General features: G+C 34.1%; 1 protein-coding gene across 12 annotated transcripts in view; it reads left to right on the top strand.

Moving 5' to 3' along the window:
* Positions 1–21,159, top strand: part of LOC134854588 (RNA-binding motif, single-stranded-interacting protein 2-like) — a 36,534-nt gene that overhangs the window by 13,458 nt on the left and 1,917 nt on the right. For 4 of the 12 annotated variants that reach the window (XM_063870896.1, XM_063870900.1, XM_063870902.1 and 1 more), the window contains exon 2: positions 19,757–21,026. In XM_063870896.1, the coding sequence (XP_063726966.1) occupies positions 19,757–21,026 (1,270 nt within the window). Of the gene's footprint in view, positions 1–4,648; positions 5,131–5,999; positions 6,500–9,062; positions 9,950–12,566; positions 13,183–14,004; positions 14,822–15,717; positions 16,944–17,738; positions 19,528–19,756; positions 21,027–21,159 lie in introns of those variants that run through there. The other 8 variants (XM_063870905.1, XM_063870904.1, XM_063870907.1 and 5 more) reach the window with 8 other exon arrangements.

Here is a 21,159-nt window from a genome sequence, read left to right on the forward strand (position 1 = left end):
TGTTCTCTTCGCTTTTTGTCTAATCTTATCCCAAATTGAGAAAAACGCGTTTAAAAATTCAAGTTTTGTTCGTTTTGTCCGGATAATTTAAATCAGCACGTTTTAGTTTAAATTATTATTGGCAGGAGTTTAAATTATGAATGGCAGCTTCATTTTTTATAAATGTTTTCATGAAGGTGACTTGTTGTTATTATAATTGATTTTTCATATAAATAATAGTTGAAGAAAGTTTCAGAAGGGAACGATAACGAAGTAGATCAGAAACTTTGAATTAAGTTAGTTGTTTTGTGATCACGCAAAAATTAGGTTCGAGCAATTCGAAAAAATGTTCTCTCAGTGCTTTGGTAAAAATGGTCGGAATGTTTTTAGTGATTAGCATTGGCGGTTGAAAGCTATGGTATAGTTGAGTACAGTGAAAAAACCATCAATATTTTTTTAATCTTGTTTCAACAGGAAAAGCCGATATCTTAATTCTGAACCAAGAACTCTTACAGAACAAAACAGAATGATTCATCTATAGGTAATAATGAATAAAGACAATTGCTAAGGCCGAGGTCATTAAGTTTGTTCACGCTCAAATTTGATTTTTTTTCGATCTGACTTCTGTTTTCCTGAAGTTAGTTCAAATTCATTTGCTAAAATGAAGGCAATTACGTTATCCAGTTCGAATGACGCCAAAAACGTTTAGATTTTCCAGCGGAATGAAATAAATTAACTTTTGACCTAGTTTTCTATTATGGAATAGAAGATTCTTGAAATACGAAGAGCCTTCTCATGATCAATTTTTCAAAACTCGAAAGTAGAAAACTGTTCAAATCGAACATTTTTTTTCAGCCTTCTTGGGTTCATTGACAACTTTCCGTGCTTATTGGGCTCTGAAGTTTTACAGCTTTTCCAACTGTTATCTGAATGTGCACGGACACGGCAACTTTGATCGAGTAATAGTTATCTATCGGGTGAACATTTTTAAGGTCGAATAGTTCCTTTTATGAAAAGTATATATTACTGAATTTTATTGAGATCTTCTTTAACTTGCGAAAATATATTTGCACGGAGAGCTGAAAATGTCTTCTCTGAGTGTGAAAGAGGAAACGGATGAAAAGTTGCTTACTAATTGAAGCTTCGAAAAAAGATATAATGTATCGAGTTTCTGGCAAAATCGGAAAAATTCACGAAAAAGTTTTTTTTTTTCAGGGAAATTTGGCTGTTCGTGATATGATTTTTTCTGAGCTTTAAGTGGTGATTCGAGCTTCCTATTCGTTTGCAGAAAAGAAGGCAAATTACACTTTTCAGTACACTATTGAAAAGGAAATGGAGAAAAAAATCGAATGAGTCTGAGTTTCGGTTTTAATACTAAGGTTTCCGAGCTGAATGGGGGTTAGATTGATCTAAAAAGTGTTAATTATTAATTTAATTGGATATTTACAAAAGCGAAGCTTGTGTGATAGTATGAACTCTCTTTTTTCCAACCTGAGTCGCAAATATTGTTGCGACAAAATGTGTTCATTTTGAAAGTGTTCAATTTGATCAATAGCCAGCTTCTAAGTACAGCCAATGCTAAGGATATTAACACAGACTATTATATTGCAAATAGCTCTTTAGCTTTGAGATATCATGGATCTGGAGCGTAGAGGTAGGGAAGGAGACCCGCAATAAAATAAGAGGGTTCGAACATGGGCAGGGTCGGATGTTTTAAACGAACTTTTTCGTATGCTAGTTAAAATGCGTCTACTCTATTAATTGAAGCATGTTAGATGGTTATTTTTTTTTTTCAAATTGACTGGTACTGTTAATGCGTCATAAACGGCTAGCGTCACTTAGCATTTATGTAGACTCATAATTGGCGTTCGTCACTTAAGAAATTTTGTAGACTCAAAGTTTTACTCATTCAGTTTTCCCAGTAGCATTATCGGTCATATTTTTGCTTGTGTATGCGAAGTGCAACTTCGCCTCTGTATTAAAAAATTGTTAGGCTATGTAGTTCTCCTTGAAAAAGCTTTGAAATTAATTTGCAGTATTTTTTGGGTTCATTGTTTTGGTTGTGCTTTCTTGAGTGCTGTTTTGCTTCTGTGCTATGATTTGATGCAAACTTACTGAAATGAATGTTTAAAATGTCACTTTTTTTAGACTCTGAGAAATTGGCCTCAGTTCAAATCTAAAAAGAATCTCAGTTCACGATTATGTTTACGAGTCGATGAACGTAAGTTTTTTTTTCAGGAAAAAGTCTTAAATTTATTCATGCTAAAGTTTACTTTTTCGCGGATTAACTCTTTTCTTTTTAAGCTCAGTTCATTTCCTTTGTTTAAAAAAGGCAAGCTCCACTACCGAAAAGCGAAAGTTTTAAGGTCACGAAAAACGTGATTGATATGTTATCTCGAAAATAGAATCTAATAAGCAGATTTCCTAGCGAATTAAAATTGTTACCTATTGATCCAGCTTACTCAAGTTGGAATAATTTCATCAGAAAATTGTCTATTAAAATGTGTTCTAGAAATTCAAAGAGCTTTAAGAGCATCTATTTTTTTCTTTGAAATTCAAAAGATAACATTTAATAACAAAAAAAATCTGTTTGTTTTTGTTTACTTGCTTTCATTGACTCTTTTCCAACTCTCTGTGGGTTCAAAGTTTCTCGTTTAATTCAGTTTTCCCAGTTTGTGTTAATTTTGTTTAAAAAATTATCAATCATAAATTGTTTTTAAATTTAAAGAGCTTTAAGAGCATCTGTTTCTTTCTTTGAAATTCGTAAGATGACATTTAAAAAAAAAACAATTCTGTTCATTTTTCTGTTTATATGCTTTCATTCAGTCTTTTCCAACTGTCTGTTGGCTATTTTTCTAGATTTTCTAGTGGGTTAAAAAATTGTCGTTTGATTTTTTTTTCCCAATTTTGGTTAATTATGTTTAAAAAATTGTCAATCATAAATTGTCCGTAAATTTAAAGAGCTTTAAGGCCACCTAATTGTTTCTTTGAAGGTAAAAAAAGTATATCTCTGTTTGGTTTCCTTTCGTTCTTGACATTTTTTAAATTGTCTGTTGGCTATTTCTGAATTGTAAAGAAACAAGGGAAAATCCTCATTTAGGTGTTATGGTTTATTTACCCATTTTTATAGGAAAATTTCCTGCAAATTATTCGCCCTGAAACTTGATTTGTCGCAATTTGACTGTCGATGTTTTCTTGTCGATGAAGTGGACTTCAATTTTGAATTTCCCACCGGAATAAAAAATTACATAGTTAATCAACTTTCTCGTAGTGGCTAAGTTTTATGCAACAGTTTCAAGAGAGAAAGAAGTTTGTGAATTTAAATTTGAACGTAGTTAGTTTTCATATGAAGGCTGTTTTTTTTTCAGGAAAGTCGTAACTTTATTTGCGCTAAAAGTCGCGGTTTGACTTCGTGGTTTTTTCAAAGTTCAATGCATTTACATTGTTTAAAGAAAAGCAAACTCCTCTATCGAACCGCAAAAGTGTAATGGTTACGAAATCTTTTTGTGTAATGGTCAAAAATCAGTTGTTCTAGAAACTCAAAGAGCTATAAGGCCATATATTTTTAAATTTGAAATTCGAACATTGAAGTTTTTCGGAAAAAAGGGGTCGTTTTTTCCTGTTTCATTGCGTTGTTCTTGATTTTTTTAAATTTTAACTGTCTGTTGGTTATGTTTTGCTTAGAAATTTGAAAGTTTTACGAAAATAATTTTTCACTTGTGTGGCCAGTTGCAGACTGGGGCGTGAAAATCCACCACTCCTCCCAAGAACTCGACCACTTCATTACGCATATGGTCTTCATTTGGTGGTTATTAGTGGTACCTGTTTTTAGTCGTCCAACCCTAAATCATTTCTAAAAGCACGTTTATCTCAATATTAGAGTTTTACAGGGAAGGAAATTGTAAAAAAAAAATCTAAATTTAGTCAAAACTTACAAGCCTTTGTGTCTATATAGGGTCATTATAGTATTGTGGAAGAGTTCGAAAGATCACTTGATTAGGTTCACCTTTTTGAGAATTGGCGGATTTTGCAAAAGTTTATATACGTTTGTGTTTGGTTTCAAGTTTACTTCGTTTGTAGCAAGAGAAGCTATTCTGTAAGAACTCGGCTAGCGTTTATCAACACTGGAAAAATTATATTTTTAGTTTTACCTAAAATGTAGTTTCTTTTTCAATTCTCGTTGATTTTTTGCCGGAGTACCCCGATTAAATACATACGATAAAATACTAGCAAAATTTGCTGGCATGAAGCAGCCTTTCTGATGGCATTCTCCATTCTCTGTTTGACATTTTCTTCCTACGATAACTTGTAATTTATTCATCGGTGTGCTTTTTCCGCACTAGTGATTTGACTGCCTGTTCAATTTTTGGTAAATTAAAAACTGTAAATTTCACGAGAAATTTGTTGATTTTAATTTATGGCATCTTGAAATAAATTCGAGACAAAACATGTCTCTTTTATGAAACACGATATCTCTTTTTATGATTTTACAAAGCCCGTGAAAAAAGCGCAGTAGATTACGTCGCGTGAAGTCGCGCTGCGGAAAAAATCTGTCAATAAAATTGACTAGTAACTTGCGTAGAGGTACCTTCAGAATTTGGTCGCCACTGAAGTTAGTGTACTTATTGTCCATGTGAAATGTTCCATGGGGGATTTATCTAGCATCCATTGTTTCTCCCTCAATAGATCTACACTGTCTGGCTTTGTGTAAAGGAATGAATTAGATTTACCTCGTTTTATTAGTAAATCTAAAATCTTGCCTTGCAGATAACTAATAATATATAAGCGCCTATTACCAGATTAAACATTTTTTCGGCTCCTGATTTTATGAATTCAAGCCGTATTTTTACCTCTTTTCAGTCATTTAAGTTACGTTTATATTTTTAATTCCTGTGGTTTTTTACTTGCTTGAAACCAAATTTATCATTATTAGCAGCCATAATTCAGCGGTCGTTTGAAAATTTGAAAGCTCGAAAATTAATGTTCTTACAATTGATTTAGAACAGTTTTTCTTCTTTCTAAGTAAAAAGATATGTCGCTAGTCAATTGACCCGTTGAAATAGTAGAGCTTGATTTTGACTTCCATTCAGCACTTGAAGTTTTTACTCAAATCCAATAATCCTTAAACAGAGAGACGATTCAAATTCAAAGGTAATTTTTTTGAAACATTTTTTTTGCCTTGTGGCTTTTAATCTAAAGATCTGCTGGGGATTGTTGGGCTTTTAGTGTCTAATGCGTTATGAATAAATTATACTAACCAATTATGTCATCGTGCGATTTACGTTCTAGAAATAATTTTGATTTTAATCGACTTTCCTGGATGTCAGTGCTTGGCTATGTGGTACGAGCACCGGTCAGGCGATTTAGGCGCAGTTCATTTTACCCTATTTTTGTGGAAACTATAGTCTGAAGTTGATAAACGACAAACTGCTTAATACGGGCTTTCTAGCCCAGTTCAATCCTGGTTGTCGCTGGCTATCTCACTGCTTTCCACGCTTGATTGCCCAAATGCTTTGCTGAAGGTATTTGGTTTCAAAAATTGGGGGTCTTATTTGCCATAATCTCCCCTTTAGCTCTTTTTTATTTGAGCAAAATTGAAAAGTCGTATCGAGTAACTTTTTAATACTAACGCCCTTCCCTCCAGCTGATTTTCAGCAAACTTTGGCTTCCTGAAATGGCTAGGTCATCGATTGAATTGCATTTCAATTTCTAACCTCTGTTGCTTCATATCTTACAATCATATGTATTTTTCTTGCATTATTATCCAGATTACCATCCAAATTGCATAAATTTAAAGGTAAAAAATACGCCATTTTTGGTAAAGATCAATAAAGGCGTGCTCTGTTGATGAAAAATCGACACTTGAACTTTAAATTGGAATCACAAAGAGCAGTTTTTTTTTGATAGCGGCTTCTTTTCTTCGTATGTTTTGAAATTCTTGTCGAGGATGCCTAAATAAGGAAAAATTTTTGATTAAAGCGCTTCAAAAGAAGAACGAGTGGTCTTAAAGATTAAGCAGTCTTTAAACTACTCGGGTTTAGAATTCATACCAAAAGTACGCTAGATTGTGGTAAATTTATGAGGGAAATTTGAATTTAAATTGAATGGATCGCTTAGTATTTTGTTAAGCCCTTATCTATTTGAGACTAAAGCTGTCAATTGGAATAAAAAGTTTGGATGGATGGAAAGGGCTTTCTTTCCTATTGGCATTTGAATAGAGTAGCGTTGGAAGAAATACCGCCCTACATAAGTCATCAAGAGTCCCGTTGCACATTCATCGGACAATGCTTTATTGACTTGTAAATGGATTAAAGGGGATTGTAGTCGAGTGTTATTGGCAGAAATACAAACTTCAAAAAATGTAATTTAATGCAGTACCCGATGGCGACTATTTGTTTGACGTATTGAGATTATTCCTTCGCTCACACTTTTTACCCCTATCTTAATGACTGGAGTGTTTTCTTTTTGATTATATCTACTCTCCTTATATGGACTAATACTGTTGAAGGAGTCACTCCAGGTAAAACTATACAATTCGCAAGGGCTAATACTATGAAAAATTCAAAGTTATAGTAAACGCAGAAAAAACTAAGTCGTTTTATGAATTCTCGTTTGGTGGTTTCGCTTTTTTACTCGCTCCAAAAAAGCTCATTGTTCTGTAGTGTCAGAAAAAAAACTTGCTAAGGATAACTGCACGCAGATATCGAAGACTCTTTGATAGGCCTTGGTGATTTTTGGTTCGTTTTTGTTTTTCAGGAACGTCTTAAAATGCTCTAATAACGACGGATATGCATTTATACATATTAATGTATAATGCATTTATGAATGCTCTTAGTTAAATATGCTCTTTGTAGCAGTTAGAACATAGTTGAAAGATGCCCGAGGCCATCTTAAACTATGTTCTAACTGTTGAAGAGTAGGTTTTTGCTCTTTCTGAGGGAAAGATACCGGAAAATATATGGAAATATAGTTGAAAGATGCCCGAGGGAAAAAGAGCCCGGCCTGAGGGCACGAAGTGCCCGAGTGCGGCTTTTTTGCCCGAGGCCATCTTCAACTATGTTCTAACTGTTGAAGAGTAGGTTTTTGCTCTTTCTGAGGGAAAGATACCGGAAAATTGTGAAACAGCCCGGAAAAAAGCGCAAAACTATGCAAATGATTTCTTTTTTCATTCATGCGTTCTAATTTTTCATTTTTCATTCATGCCTTATCGTGAAAGAACATGTGTGAAAGAGCAAAAACATAATCTTCTTGATTTAAATTCAAATTCATCAGCTAAAAGTAATGTAACTTTTGCTCTCCAAATACGAACGTGAAAATGGCGCAAAAAAAATAAACGAGAACGAATTTTAGTTTCGAAAGTGGATTTTATTTTTCAGGTTTCCCACTGGAATCAAAATTTTACCTAATAGATCCAGTTTTCCCAATTTAATTTTTTAACAAGGTTCAATCCTTAAATGAAATTTTCAGAATTTTCATGTTTTTTTTGAAAATCGTAAAATGAAATTTTCCAAAAATAAGTCATTTTTTTCTGTTTCCTTACCTTCATTGACTTTTTCCCTACTATTTATCTTATATAATTATGAGGGAAAAAATTGTGTTTTAATGTTTTGCTTAAGTGTCAATGAACAAAGTGAAGATACTTATATAAGTCATATGGTTTTTTTCAAGAAAAGTCTTTAAGTTGTTCACCCACAAATTTGATTCTCTTGCTGTTGACTTTCGATTTTTTCAAGTTCAGTTCAATTTTATTTGTTGAAAGGAAGGCAAATCATCCTCTCCAGTAAAAAAACTTCAATGGCGCACAAAATTATCGTTTTACAAAAAAAAAAACTAAGAGTACTGTAAATGATAAATTAATCTTGTAATTCAAAGAGCTTAGGTCACATATGGTTTCTGTAACACCCATAAATGTTTTCAAAAAAGTGGTCAGTTTCTTTGGTCACCTGAAGTTCATTAATACTTACAGAAAAAAAATCCCAAATCCTGAAAGTAAAATCTGGCCTAACAACCGAATGAATACGAAATTGGGGATATAATCGAAGTTTCCATTGTAGACCATCTGGTCGTAGTTTGGGTTTTAAAAAAATCTTGAAAAAATCTCTGTGTCGAGAAACATTGTTCTGAAAACTTTGCTGTTCAGACTTACACTTAGCGAAGAGCTGACAAAATATTGCAGCTGGATTTTCGAAGCTGGAAGACTTCTTTACAATTGTGTTAAATGTTATTTAGCACATTGATTTACGATATATTGAATTTTAATGCACAATGAACATAGTGGGTTCTCGCTTTCTTAAGCAGTTCGTGGTTTTGGTTTTTTTTATTCACATACTGTCCTGCCGACGCTATATTTAGGTTTACTTTAGTAGCAGCTACCCTGTCAATTCCGCAATCCAACTAAAGGATAAATCGCAATCTCAAAAAATTGAAATTGCCCTAAAAATAGAGTTCGGCGTTCAGGTTCAAAGTTCGATTCAAATTCGATCCATATATTGAGAATTATCAGCTAAACCAAAAATTTTTATGTTCATCTAGTTTTCGCGAAAAGGAAGTACATTAGAGTTTCTTGAATTTCTAAAATTTTGTTAGTTTTTGTTCCGACCAGTAAAACTTTGTCGTCGGGTTTGTCCGAGAACCGTGATCTTCAGGTGTGTTTCAGTTTTTCATATTTTTTCTACTTTTTCCATGCAAAGTAAGGTTTAACGCAGTAAGGTTTCATTTACCACTTAATTACTTTTCCGGCTCAAAAACTGCAAAAAATATAACAAAAATCCGTTAAAAAATACTTTTCGAGCCAAATTTTAATTTTGGATTTTTTTTTCAAATTGCAGCAATATTTAACGTTTACTGAAGCCATTAATGGTGTTACTAGGCTTCGCTTTCTCTCTCTCTCTCTCTCTCTCTCTCTCTTTCTTGCTTTATTTTCTTACTCGCAGAAAAAGATGTTAAGTAGAAATTTGCTTTGTTGTCAATGTACTGTTTTGTCAATCTTTTTTATAGAATTTTCCGGAAATTATCTTTTTTAGAAATCTAAATGCCAACGTCATCATCATGCAGTGATCGAAACGTTATGAGTCTTGAGTTGTTAAGTGAAATTAGTTGCTGACTAAATAAACTTAATTCCCCCATTAGCATTGCGACACGTGTCTCCACGAACTGAGATATCATTCTGTTGGCACAAATGTGAGCCTTTTTTGTACATTGTGCCTCGACTACTACCAACTGCGGTGTGTCTAACAAAGGAAGAAAAAATAAAGGAGAAATAGAAAAACATTTTCTCTTTTTATCCAAACAATTTTCTTTTATTGCGATTTAGCTTTATCTTGGCGGTTCTTGTTTCTTTATCTACTGTAATTCAATTTTTCTCTTACAATTGGAGGTCTTTGTTTTGTCCTGTGTTCATTCATTTTGGTATTTCAAATAATTTGCTTTAGTTTTATTGTTTTTGGGGAAACTAAATCTCAGTTGTATCAAAAATTCTTATTACCTGCCTAGTTAGGCGTATGTAACTGAAACCCAAATAAAATATATATTTGGTCGTTGTTCATTTAACGTATTTTTTTGCAATTCGCATATCACAAAAACATTTTTATGTTACAAAACGAATTTTTGTGCTCAACTTATAATTTTGTTACTCGCGCTGGTTTATTTTCGTCAGATAGTTTCGCTACTATACCTAACTGAGTCGAATAAGTAGGCTGTGACCTTTAGTATCGTGCTACTTAAATTTATTTTTATAGCTTCATATCGTCGTATGATTCGATACACTTGCCTGACTAGTGGACAACGTTAAACAAAAGCTACTGCAGTGTTTTATTTCAAAATTCAAGTCATTAAGCAGGTTAATCTATATTCTTTATTTTTATTGCCCTTTTAAAAACGTCTTTTGTACCGGAAAATCTGTCACTTACGTTTCCGCGATTGTGATCTGTTTCTATATCTGGACTCTGAAATGAGAATAACTAGCTCACCGGTAAGAAAATTTTCATGATTTTCTTAGAACTAGCTTTAAATGCGAACCAGCGCATGTGAACTAAGCAAGAGTCGATGATCTCTTTTTAAAGCAGTTCATTTTTAGAGTAATGAACGTAGTGAGGACTCTTATATAGGTCTTGCTGTTTTTTTTAGGAAAAAGTTTTAAAATTTGTTCACGCTCAAATTTAATTTTTCGCGATTTGATTTTTTCTCAAGTTCGGTTCATTTCCATTTTGAAAGAAAGGCAAACTCCACAATAGAACAGCAAAAGTGTAAAGATTACGAGAAAATATATCCAGTTTATTCAAATTGAGTTAATTTTATGTTTGGCTATGCCCTTTGAAATTGGAAAGTTGAAGTTTTTTTTTTCAAAAAACAAGTCTTTTTTTTCTGTATCCTTGCGTTCACTACTGTATGCGACCATCAGTTGGTTATGTTTTATTTAGCATACATTAACATTTTAATTAGAAATTTTTTATGCCTATTCAATTTGGAATGATTTCTGAACAGGACTGAATAGCCGCTCACGAGTAAATAGGATGAAGTGTATCGCGCTTTAATTATCCCAAATTAGCCAAATTAGTATCTTTTAAATTCATAGCCTGGCAAAAAATGATCACAGATAAAAATTGTTGTTAAGTTTGAGCGCAGATAATCAAAACTTTTCAGATGCTTGAAAAAGAATCATGTCTTGTTCAAAATCTCGACTTGTAAAAAAGAAAACAACCCGGCAACGTCGATTCCGGCTTTTTCTTCAAAAATTGGTCGGAAAAAAATTACAGCTTTGCTTTGTTTGCTGTTTTCCTCAAGCCGATAACTTTTTTCAATTTTTTGCAGGGAAATGCTTTGGTTGTGACAGTTTGATTTTGTTCTAGTAGTTGATATATGCTGTTGATTCTAGTAATGGTACCTTTTTATGCCACGTGGTCTGTTTTTAGTGTAAAGGTGAAAAAGTTGTCCTTCACGATTTTTTTTGTTTTTATCTTGGTTTTATATGATGTAGTCTTTTTTATAAGAGTCATCAGCTGAAAAACATGTTTTTTTTTTCTTGTTAACGTTCATGCAACTGACTGGGTTTTTCTATCTGAGGCTACTTGCGATTGCAGTCTTCTTGCTTTTGTGGGAGTGCCAATGTAAACACTACAAGCTTTTTTTTGCCATTCTTTGCTGCTTGTTGTTCGACCACTGAAAGTGAGGAGGAACTACTCGTGTGTTTTAGTTTTTTTTTGTTTTCCACGGAAAATCATGTACCATAAAGAAGCATAGGAATAGGTTGAGTAATATATCATATTAAACCCCTTTCAATCGTGTTTCGAACGAAATTAAAAGATTTTCCCAGTTTCAAGAAAAACCGGTTTGAATTTTTAAAATAATTTAGTCTAATTTCAAGCAAATAAAGCGAGTGAGCAGGCTGATAACATTTAGTTTTGAACTTTAAAAACTAATTGATTATTAATTTTATTCAATTTAAATTATTAACAGAGAATTTCTTTTTTGCGCCTTCTTGGGAATAAAAGTTTAATAACGAATAAAAAAAGTTCTGCAGATAATTTGAAAAAATTTTAGAAAATATTTCTGAAACCATTTTTTTAAATTAATTTATATTTTCGCATTTGAAAAGCTGTTGTCACAATTTTTTCTTTGCTATCGAATTTTTAGGCTTTCGATAGGATTCTTGTCTTACCAAAAACAAAAGCGACGCAATTTGAAAAGAAACATTTGTTCAAGTTTTTTACGTAGTTTTTTCAAGTATTGTCAGAACATTCTGTGCTACTTGCACAGCAACCGGCTAATGCTTGTACCTCCATAAAAAACGTTTCGCATTTTTGCTACCGTAATCTTCATGCAATTTCGCTCATTGTGTGATGATTTGTAACTAATAAATTTATACCAAGATTCAATTTTTGTGGCTATTTCTATTTTAATTACCGATAACATTCCGCTAATTCAATTAAAGGCTAAAGTTTCGATCAAAATTTAAAAGGTTTTTTCTATCTGAGAATAACCGAGATTTTTTTTGAGTCTACGTGGTAAAACTCAGAGTGAATTAATATTTCGATACATGTCCTTAACACCTCGTATTATTAAGGATGAACCCGAGTTGTGTAGTAAAGTGTGATAGAGTAGGTTGGTACATATGGTAGAATAGGGTAAATTGTACCGTTGTCTACACCCTCGGATTAAAATGTCAATAAACTATTTCTGGAAAGTTTTGTATTAAGGTGATTTTTTTTCATCTGACCGCCTCCAAAGAGAAGGAAGGAGAGTTGTCTGAAAATTTAATTTGGTTCAAGCTGTAAAAATGATAATTATAAAAAAGTAATAAAATGAATTTGATGTCTGAAAGTTGTGTGCAACTGCATAGGAATCTTATTCTTTTCTGTCCAATACTCCCCAATCATAAGTCACACGTTATTTTTAATTAAATAAGTCGCCATAAAGCAATCACGATCAGGGAATTTAGAGAAGATTTTTTCTTAAAACGCACTTCACAATAGCGAGACGCAGCTTTTAAACCTGGTTATACATCTAACCAACATGGAAAAGTGATATCATTTCAAGTTTTTATTTCTGTATGCGAACTTGTTAATTCTACATTTCACTCGTTAAATGCAGTTGACTCCAATTTGCAGGGGATTTTCTTCTGGAGATATTGGATAACTAGCCGTTAAGTTTGTTGGCTTTAAGTTTTTAGTCTTTTCCGCTAATTTTAGAAGCCCGCTGTTCGTGTTTATTTTGTAACAATTTCTTTTCCATTGATTGGTTTTTCCTTGCTCGGTGAAGCATAGCGACATATTATTTGGAGGCGGCGCTTCTTCTGCTCCAAGGAAACTACTTTAATGCATTTTTCCATTATTGATCTCTGTTGTAATTTTGACTGTTAGAGTGAATTTAGTTCAAACGTGCTTTTTTCATACTAGGAAAGAGAACAAAAGAAACATTAGGTTAAAAAATAAAGTCGTCTTTTTGTAGAGCAAATAACATTGTTGTTCAATCAAAATTCTTTTACCTATGGGCTTATAACTGCTTTGAAGTAGACAATAGTACTCAATTTTTTGCATTTTTTTCTGTGGTCTTTTTATTTTAAGCTAATTAGTTTCTTAGCCGCGTTTCAACAGAGATGACGTTAAACCATTTTTATTTTTATTCGGCAGATATTTTAATTTAATCCGGAGTTCATTTGGAAACCAGTATTTATAAATGGCAGCTGACTTGACATCAATTTAAAAGGTTAGTGCGCAAATTTTTTGAATTGCAGATGATTTTATTATCTAAAATGACTCAAGTTATCATGTTTTAAAGAAAAATGTAAATTATTGTTCTCAAAGTGCGTTTTTTGAGAAATCAATGAAAATTTTAAGTGGGACGGTGGTGCTTGAAATATATCTGGACATTTTTATTAAATCGGGGAACACATTTTTTTTTCATTCGCGAAGCAAAATTTTCAATATAAAGTTCTAACTTAGTCTTGCTTGAGTCTGTATCGCCTTTTCGATGTAAGTTCAACAAGCAAGTTAAATACTACTAGAATTGATTTTTTTAAATTTGTTGTTGCTCACATTTTTCTCAACGTGATAAAAAAACGCGATTTCATTTTCAAAACGACTTAACTTTTCATCTTTTAGCTAAATCTATTTTTGGCAACATCAGCTGAAGTGTTAAGTGGGACGGTGTTGCTTAAAAATTATGTGGGACATTTTTTATATCATTAAACACGTTTTTTTTTCTATCGCAAAATGAGATCGTTTATTTTTAATTTTAATCTATGTTAGTCACATTGCGTTTTGGATAAACACTTGACACAGCTATAATATGATATTTTTTTTTCATTTTTTATAGCTCTAGTTTTTCTCAACGAGATAAAAACATGCTCAGCAGTTATCATTATACTTAATCATTTAAATAAGAAATAATTTAAATTTTTTCCCTCAGTGTACTCAAATATTTCAACTTATGTCACATTTATGCGACTTATTTGACGAGTGTAATCGTTTTCAGCTAAAAATGTCTGAAATGTGAAAGCACTTAAATTTGCAAATTATTCATTTTAATTGTATGTTTGCTATTTTAAAATTGCCAAGCAGGTATTTTCATTTAGCTAGCAATAATCTGTAACTTGGTCAAAATAGTCTATTGGCTTGACTTTGCGTGCTTAGTCGGTTAATTAATGGGGACGTTGTCATACAATTGATCGGATGAGAAATAACTTGTTTTTGTTCATTGAGCAACCAGGCCACCTAATGCAGTTACCTGCAAAAGTAGTTTGAGCCTTCGAAGCTGCTTTCTAATTGTAGACAGATTATATGTACGTGACGAAACTTGAACCCCTGAAAAAATATGTAACCGAATCATGAACTAAAGATGAAATTTAGTCCAGATTTACGATGTAGTAGTTTATATTGAGCAGAAAAGTCAATACTATTGCTCATCAGTAGATGTAACGCCAAAATTGTTTTTGTTATCTTAAGATTTTGTTTGATTTTCGATTTGCCTAACAAGATAGTAGAGTTTTCTCTGATTCTTAATAGCATTAAAACATTGGTGCACACTCGTTCACTCTTTCTACCTTAGGTCCCGCCACCGCGCCGACGAGTTTTGTCCAAGTTGGATCAAAGAAATCTACGGCTATTTCACGACTTCAAATTATTAAATCCTGAAATCCCTTGTTTTATCACAACATATCACCTCAAACCATTTCCTGAAAACTTTGTTGGATGTCTGGATGAAAAGAATTTCATTTATGTCTAGATCCTGATTTTGCATAACTATCACAAAAAAATAGAAGAAGTTTTCATTTTGAATTAATCATTTCTTTCTTTGTTAAATATAAGCATCTAGTTCAATGGGCCTCTCTTCAATTGAGATACAGGTAAACATTTGCAATTTTCGAAATATATTTTGTTGATGTCTTTCAGCAAATGAGTATGCAATACTTCATAAGAAAAACAAATATGGGATCTACTCAGCAATCCCCACTTCGAGAAAGGGTGGTAGGTTGTTAAATAGATGAAGTTGGTTGATTTTTCGACCAATTCAGAATGCAGCAAAATTAGAATTTTCAATAGAAAGCTCTAGGGTGCTAATGTACTATTTATATATAGTAGGGTTGGGGATTCTTTAAAAGATACTATAGCGGGGGGGGGGGGGTTGTTAGGTTGTTAAGTAGATCCGAAAAATGATTATTCTTGGAACAAAGTTTCAAAAATGTGCAGCTTCTTGATTTGCCAATTTTCAGTAAGTTGTTGCTTTTGTTTTTTTCTTCTATGATATTGAAGAAAATTTTAATGATGTGAAACCGAACTTTTTGCTCGAAACCCCATTTTGTTCGAAAAATGTTTTCAGCTAATTGTGGAACTATGGCCTAGGATGCGTTTTTCATGCAAAATCAGGCACCACCAAGAATTATTTGTCAAAATTCGGATTCCTGAATGAAATTTTGAAAAATTTGACTCAATGTCGAGAAAAGTTGTTCTGAATATCTACTTTTCATGGGATTGAATTTTTGTCATGGATTGAATATTTATTTCATCGCTCAGATCCAAATTGTTCATTGTAGAATTTTTTTCAGCCGTATTAGAAGTAACATTATCTTTTTTGGAGCAAATTTCAATTCACTGTTCAAAAAAACAGCAGACAATTTAAAAGAAAAACGACCTTTTTTTACATTTCAAACTTTTTTTTGTGGTCTGAGTATTCTGCGCTTTTTGTAGAGCCGTCGGCTACCCTTCTTTCAAATTTGCATATATTAAAAAATTGAAAACAGCTTTCTAAATCTGTATCTGACATTTTAAGCGCAGTAGTCTGATAGCATCTGCGTTTAATGGCAGAACGGAGAGTGAATTTGAAAATGCATTTGTTAATTGGCAACGCTAAATCGCTTCAATATGCCTCATTTGACCATGTGAAATTTCTCCTTTGTCCATTGTATTTTGTCTCCCTTCCGCCCTTTGCCCCTATTTCCCCTGCCGTCTTTCTATTCTAGCCCCGAACAATTAGCTAGCTTCCTCTTTCACTGAGGTGCGTCCTTCCTTCTCGCCATGATCCTACTCTGCTGACCATCTACGTCTTCAAAGACCCCCGCCCTAATAGTTTGCCTCCCGCCTGCCCGTGACACCTTTAATAGTCGCCGCCCAGAAGCGTGCAATTTCACCGTCCAACCGCCTATACGTTATTGTCATTTAGCGAGGAAGTTCAGTTTAGAGCCACTGAATTGCTTCTCATCCTGCTGATGGTTCGACTTGCTCTAATATTTAAACATTGTGCACAATAGAATCAGCTATGGAAGAGCTGTTAAGAGATTGGACCATAAAGTGCACAAATGCGGCAAGCGTAAAGGGTTTCCCCAAAAAATAATTGGCTCCAAATTAAATTACTGCTGTTTATACAAAATTCTTCAAAATTGGGCGTGTTTTTTTGTTCAAATACAGAGCCTTGAAGTGGGAATTTTTCTTCTAAATTTGATTTGGAGCTAAATAGTACCAGTAATGTCAATTGGTTTGCTTGTTTTTTTTCTGTAATAGTTATTTAATTTTATATATTTTTCCTCGTACGATAACTGAAGTAATCTGCCATTTAAGTCAGCGTACTTCCTGATTTCCGCCCTTTAAACCGCTTCTCTGTTTAGCGCTATAGAAACCATTTAAATTTCCATTTTTCCAAACAGATCTTGTATTATAAAGGAGCTTTAAATTCTTACTTTTATGACCAAACTCTTCTTGGTGTTATGAAACCAGTAAAAAGTGAGCAGAAGCTGCGTTGAAATAAATACTTTCCTGCTGTAAAGGTATTAGACGACCCTCAAAAATTTGAATGTACTTCATTCTGAGCAGTACTAACCCGTTAATGGCACCAATTCCCGTTGAATTAGAATTTATTTTTTGATCCATTATCATCTTTATATTATCCATAGTGAAAATCAAAATAAATGCGACTTTTCTAACTTAAAGCTTGTCTCTCTTTGCGAGACTTACTCATCATCCTTGTCAAAAAAGGTTATTACTTTTAATCGAATTTTCATTATTTTTACACATACCGGTGATTAAAAATAATTTAACATTCAAGTGTCACTGAACTTGGTGAAGACACTTACGTACGTCGTATTGTTAACTACATTTTTTCAAAGGCTGTTTTTATACAGCCCGAATTAATGCCTTGAGCTCAAAATTACAAATGTATTTTACTTGTTATCGTTTTTAGCAAAGTCATGGCGGGCTCAAGTTCACCACTTTCATTGTAACTCGCAGCATAAGCAGCGATTTAACCTGGCTCAGAAATCAATCCAAATTGAGTTGAGACACGCTAGTGGGTACAAATCAAGTTTTACCAGATGAGAAGAAACACTTTACTTTGTATTCGACTTTGCGCTGGGAAGACGATTTTGCAATCAAATGAAATTTCCATTTTTATAATTTTTGAGCCAAAAACTATGTCATAAATCTAAAAAAAAACATGCCAACACAACAGTTTTTTCTTTAATTTTATATTCATTAAAAATGTGTAAATTTTGCTCCCTCTGTTTTTAACGCGGATTAACCTATTGCAACTGGTTTAAATTTAATTTTTCAGTTGAATAAGAACTTGCATCCAGTTTAATCAATTGAATTAGTTTAACGAAGGAACTGTCATTGGAAAATTTTCTTGAAATTCTATGAGGTGTTAAGAAAAAACTTCAGTTTCAGAAAAGTTTGGGATTTGGATTTCGAAAAAAAAACTGTTTTTTTGTTTTGGTTTCTGGAATTCATTATCAATTTTTTTGTTGATCTGTTGGTGACAATATTGTTCAAAAAATTAAATTTTTATTCACAATTGTGTTGATCATAATAGTTTTTGGATAATATTGAGTTTTTTTGCACCGACTCTCATAGAAAACTACGAATATGCATGCGTATATTCCTGCGACTTTCTAAACAGCAAGTTTTGATTGATGCATTTTTGATCTGAAAGCTATTACTGACCTCAGTTTAAATTCCAAAACGATTTTTCGTCTATGATTATGTTTAAGAGTCGATAAGGTAGTTCAAGCTTTATATAGGTCACATTGATTTTTTTTCAGAAACAGTCTCAAAATTTGTTCAGGCTCAAATTTATTTTTTTTTGCGGTTTGGTTTTTGTCTTCTTTTCAAGCAAGGTCACTTCATATCTTTTGTTAAAATGTAGGCAAACTCAACTATCGAACAGCGAAAGCGTAAAGGTCACGAAAAATGTGATCAAATTCTAATTTCGAAAATGGAAAATATTTATCAGATTTCCTAGCGAAATGAAAATTTTAGCTATTGATCCAGTTTTCTCAAATTGGTTAAATATATCAAAAAAGTGGCAACCATAAGTTGTTTCAGAACTTTCAAGAGCTTTGATACCATATATTTTTCCGTAGACTTTCAAAAGATGAGATTTTTCCAAAAAAGCTAGTCAATTGTTTTTCTTAAGTTGCATTCATCGACTCTGTTTAGGTGTTTATAAATTGCCAAACTAATTCGTGCAAGTGCTCCAATTTTCATTCAACGCGGTGCGTAGTCGGTGATACAATCCGGTGCAAACATCAGTCCAAAGTGATTTGGGAAAAGCTAATTGCACCAAATAATGTATAACTAGACTTAAAACATATGTACTTTAAATTGCGTGCGTCTGGGAAGAAGATCTCAGAAAAACAACTTTAAAAAAATGATAAATCAAACTATCGAAAAACAAGTTTAGATATGTTAAAATGGTAGCCGGAAGTTTCAGAGCTTTGATAGAAGAGGTCTTGTTAAACTTAGTAAGTTTGGATTGCATGAACTTGCTGGTTTTCTAAGGTTTTCCGTCATTTTTGGCGAATGGTGGTACACGAAGTATTTCAATTTATTCCAACATAAATTGAAGCCGTTTTTTTCATCTCATTTCATAATCTATCGCTCACAAAATCCAATTTGATTTAATTTTTTATAAACATTGCCTGGTCTTATTCTTCCTACACGCGTTCATTTAGATTTTCCCTGCGTCATCAGTTGCGATAATCTGGATTAAGTTCAGTTGAGATGATGAAATTTTCAATTGCCAGTTACGCTGGAAGTGAACCGCACGCTTTATGTTGGTACTATTTCAATTCAACTTGGATTGCGCAGCACTGGCTGAAGTGAAGGGAAATCCTTGATAGTAACAACAAAGCTCTCTCTGAGAGGGAACATTTGGCTGATTAAATAGTGCACTTTTGTGATTTTCTTCCGTTAAATTTGCTTTTTTCTGATGATCGTTCTTTTCTATTCACGTGGCCTATTGCATAGGGGTGACATTTGACATTTCTTTGAGAATTTGGAGAGGGACCTTTTTAGATTTACGTAATTTAATGTTATTAAATAAATAACCGCTCTGAACAAAAAAGAAAAAAAGCAATGTTGTATTTTATTCAGTAAACCAAGCGAATTTATTTATTTACGTCACATGCTGTTCGCATTATTAATTCGGATGAGATTAAGGCGATTACTAGTAAGCATGAGAGCAATGTCGAATGCAAATTAAACTTATCTGCCGCCTTTTTCCTCCCAATAACAACTGCCTGAATTCACAATCTCAATGCCACCAACGTGTTTTCTGCTGCATGTAATTACCACGAGGCCATCTGCTTGCTTGCTTTTCAAAATTTAAGCAAAAAAAAACGATTAACTTCAGTAATTAGAAGTAATCCCAGCTTTTACAAGACACGCAGAGAAATGTGACAGCTCGAAAAGGCGTATTAAAAAAATGGACTGTATTAAAAAAAGTCTGAAATGTAATGTGCTTTTAGTGCAATCGATAAATTAATCATATATTGAAAGTTATTTTGTTTCAGCATCCGACCATCGACTTCCCTACCATGGTGAGTACTATCATGCGAAGCAACAGCGGACAACAACCCAATGGGGTTCACAGTGCATCCCCCGACCTCTCATCTCCGGGCAAAGACAGCGGGGTTTACTTGAACGGAGGCAGCGTCGCCAGCGGAAACTCGCCGGCAAAGAATAGCACGAACGGTGTGGCGGTTTCGGGAAACAACGGGATCCCTTGTGATTCCTCCTCTAACAACTCCCAGTCGTCCGCGGATTCCCCGAAGTTGATAACACAGTATTGCCTCAGCGGCGACGACCATAGCGGGGAAAAATTGAGCAAAACTAACTTGTACATTCGGGGTCTTTCAGAGAACACCACCGATGCTTACTTAGTAGAGATGTGCAAAGCATATGGGCAAATAGTGTCAACCAAAGCTATTCTAGACAAAAACACCAATTTGTGCAAGGGCTACGGGTTCGTTGATTTCGCCTACGAGGGTGAAGCGTTGAAAGCAGTTGTAGCGCTTCAAAATAAAGGGGTTTTGGCCCAAATGGCTCGACAGCAAGAACAAGACCCAACTAATCTCTACATCTCAAACTTGCCTAAGTCTTTCGATGAGAAGAAACTGGAAAAACTTCTTAAAAATTACGGCCATGTGATTTCAACCCGCATTCTCAGAGACAATTCAACCCAGAGCAAGGGAGTTGGGTTTGCGCGTATGGAATCCAAAGAAATTTGTGAGCACATTATTGACAAACTAAACGGAAACCCTCTGCCGGGCCAGCCCCACCCACCGCCCGAGAAGGAACCTCTTCTAGTGAAGTTTGCAGATACTGGGAAGAAAAAGAAACCGGAAACGAAGTTCAGAAACGGAGAGGAATTTTTGACGAGTTTGACAGCACTGGACCCGTCTATTTTGACACCTAATGGGTTCTGTTATCACAGCATTGCCAACAACAGAATGACGTCAGGGCCTGTCGCCGCAGCGCTGCCTCTGGCGGCGGCCACGAACCCCGCATTCGCGGCTGCTTTCCCACACCATCTTCCACTCGCGGCCGGATATCCCTCGAACTCACCTAACGGAGCACCCGGCCAACTTACCCATCACGGTCACTTAGGGAACGGGGCTTACCCTCCGATTGCCGCACTTTTGGGCCAGCAGTCAATTGCGGCAGCCATGCAGCAGCTCTCGCCCAACGGGGCCCATCAACCTGCGGCCGGAATTCCAGCGGGACTCGCGGGACAGCCTTCCTACCTGCTGTCAACAACCAACAATAACCAATACTCACAAGGTCAGTATTCGCCGTTTGATTCTCTATTTATTAAAATTGAATGGAATATCTAAATTCATTCAAATACTTTGATTGGAAGCTCTGGGAAAAAAAAACTTTGATTAGAAGTTCTGGAAAAAATCTGCAAAACATC

The sequence above is a fragment of the Symsagittifera roscoffensis genome, chromosome 9, assembly GCF_963678635.1.
Source record: "Symsagittifera roscoffensis chromosome 9, txSymRosc1.1, whole genome shotgun sequence".
Taxonomy (NCBI): domain Eukaryota; kingdom Metazoa; phylum Xenacoelomorpha; order Acoela; family Convolutidae; genus Symsagittifera; species Symsagittifera roscoffensis.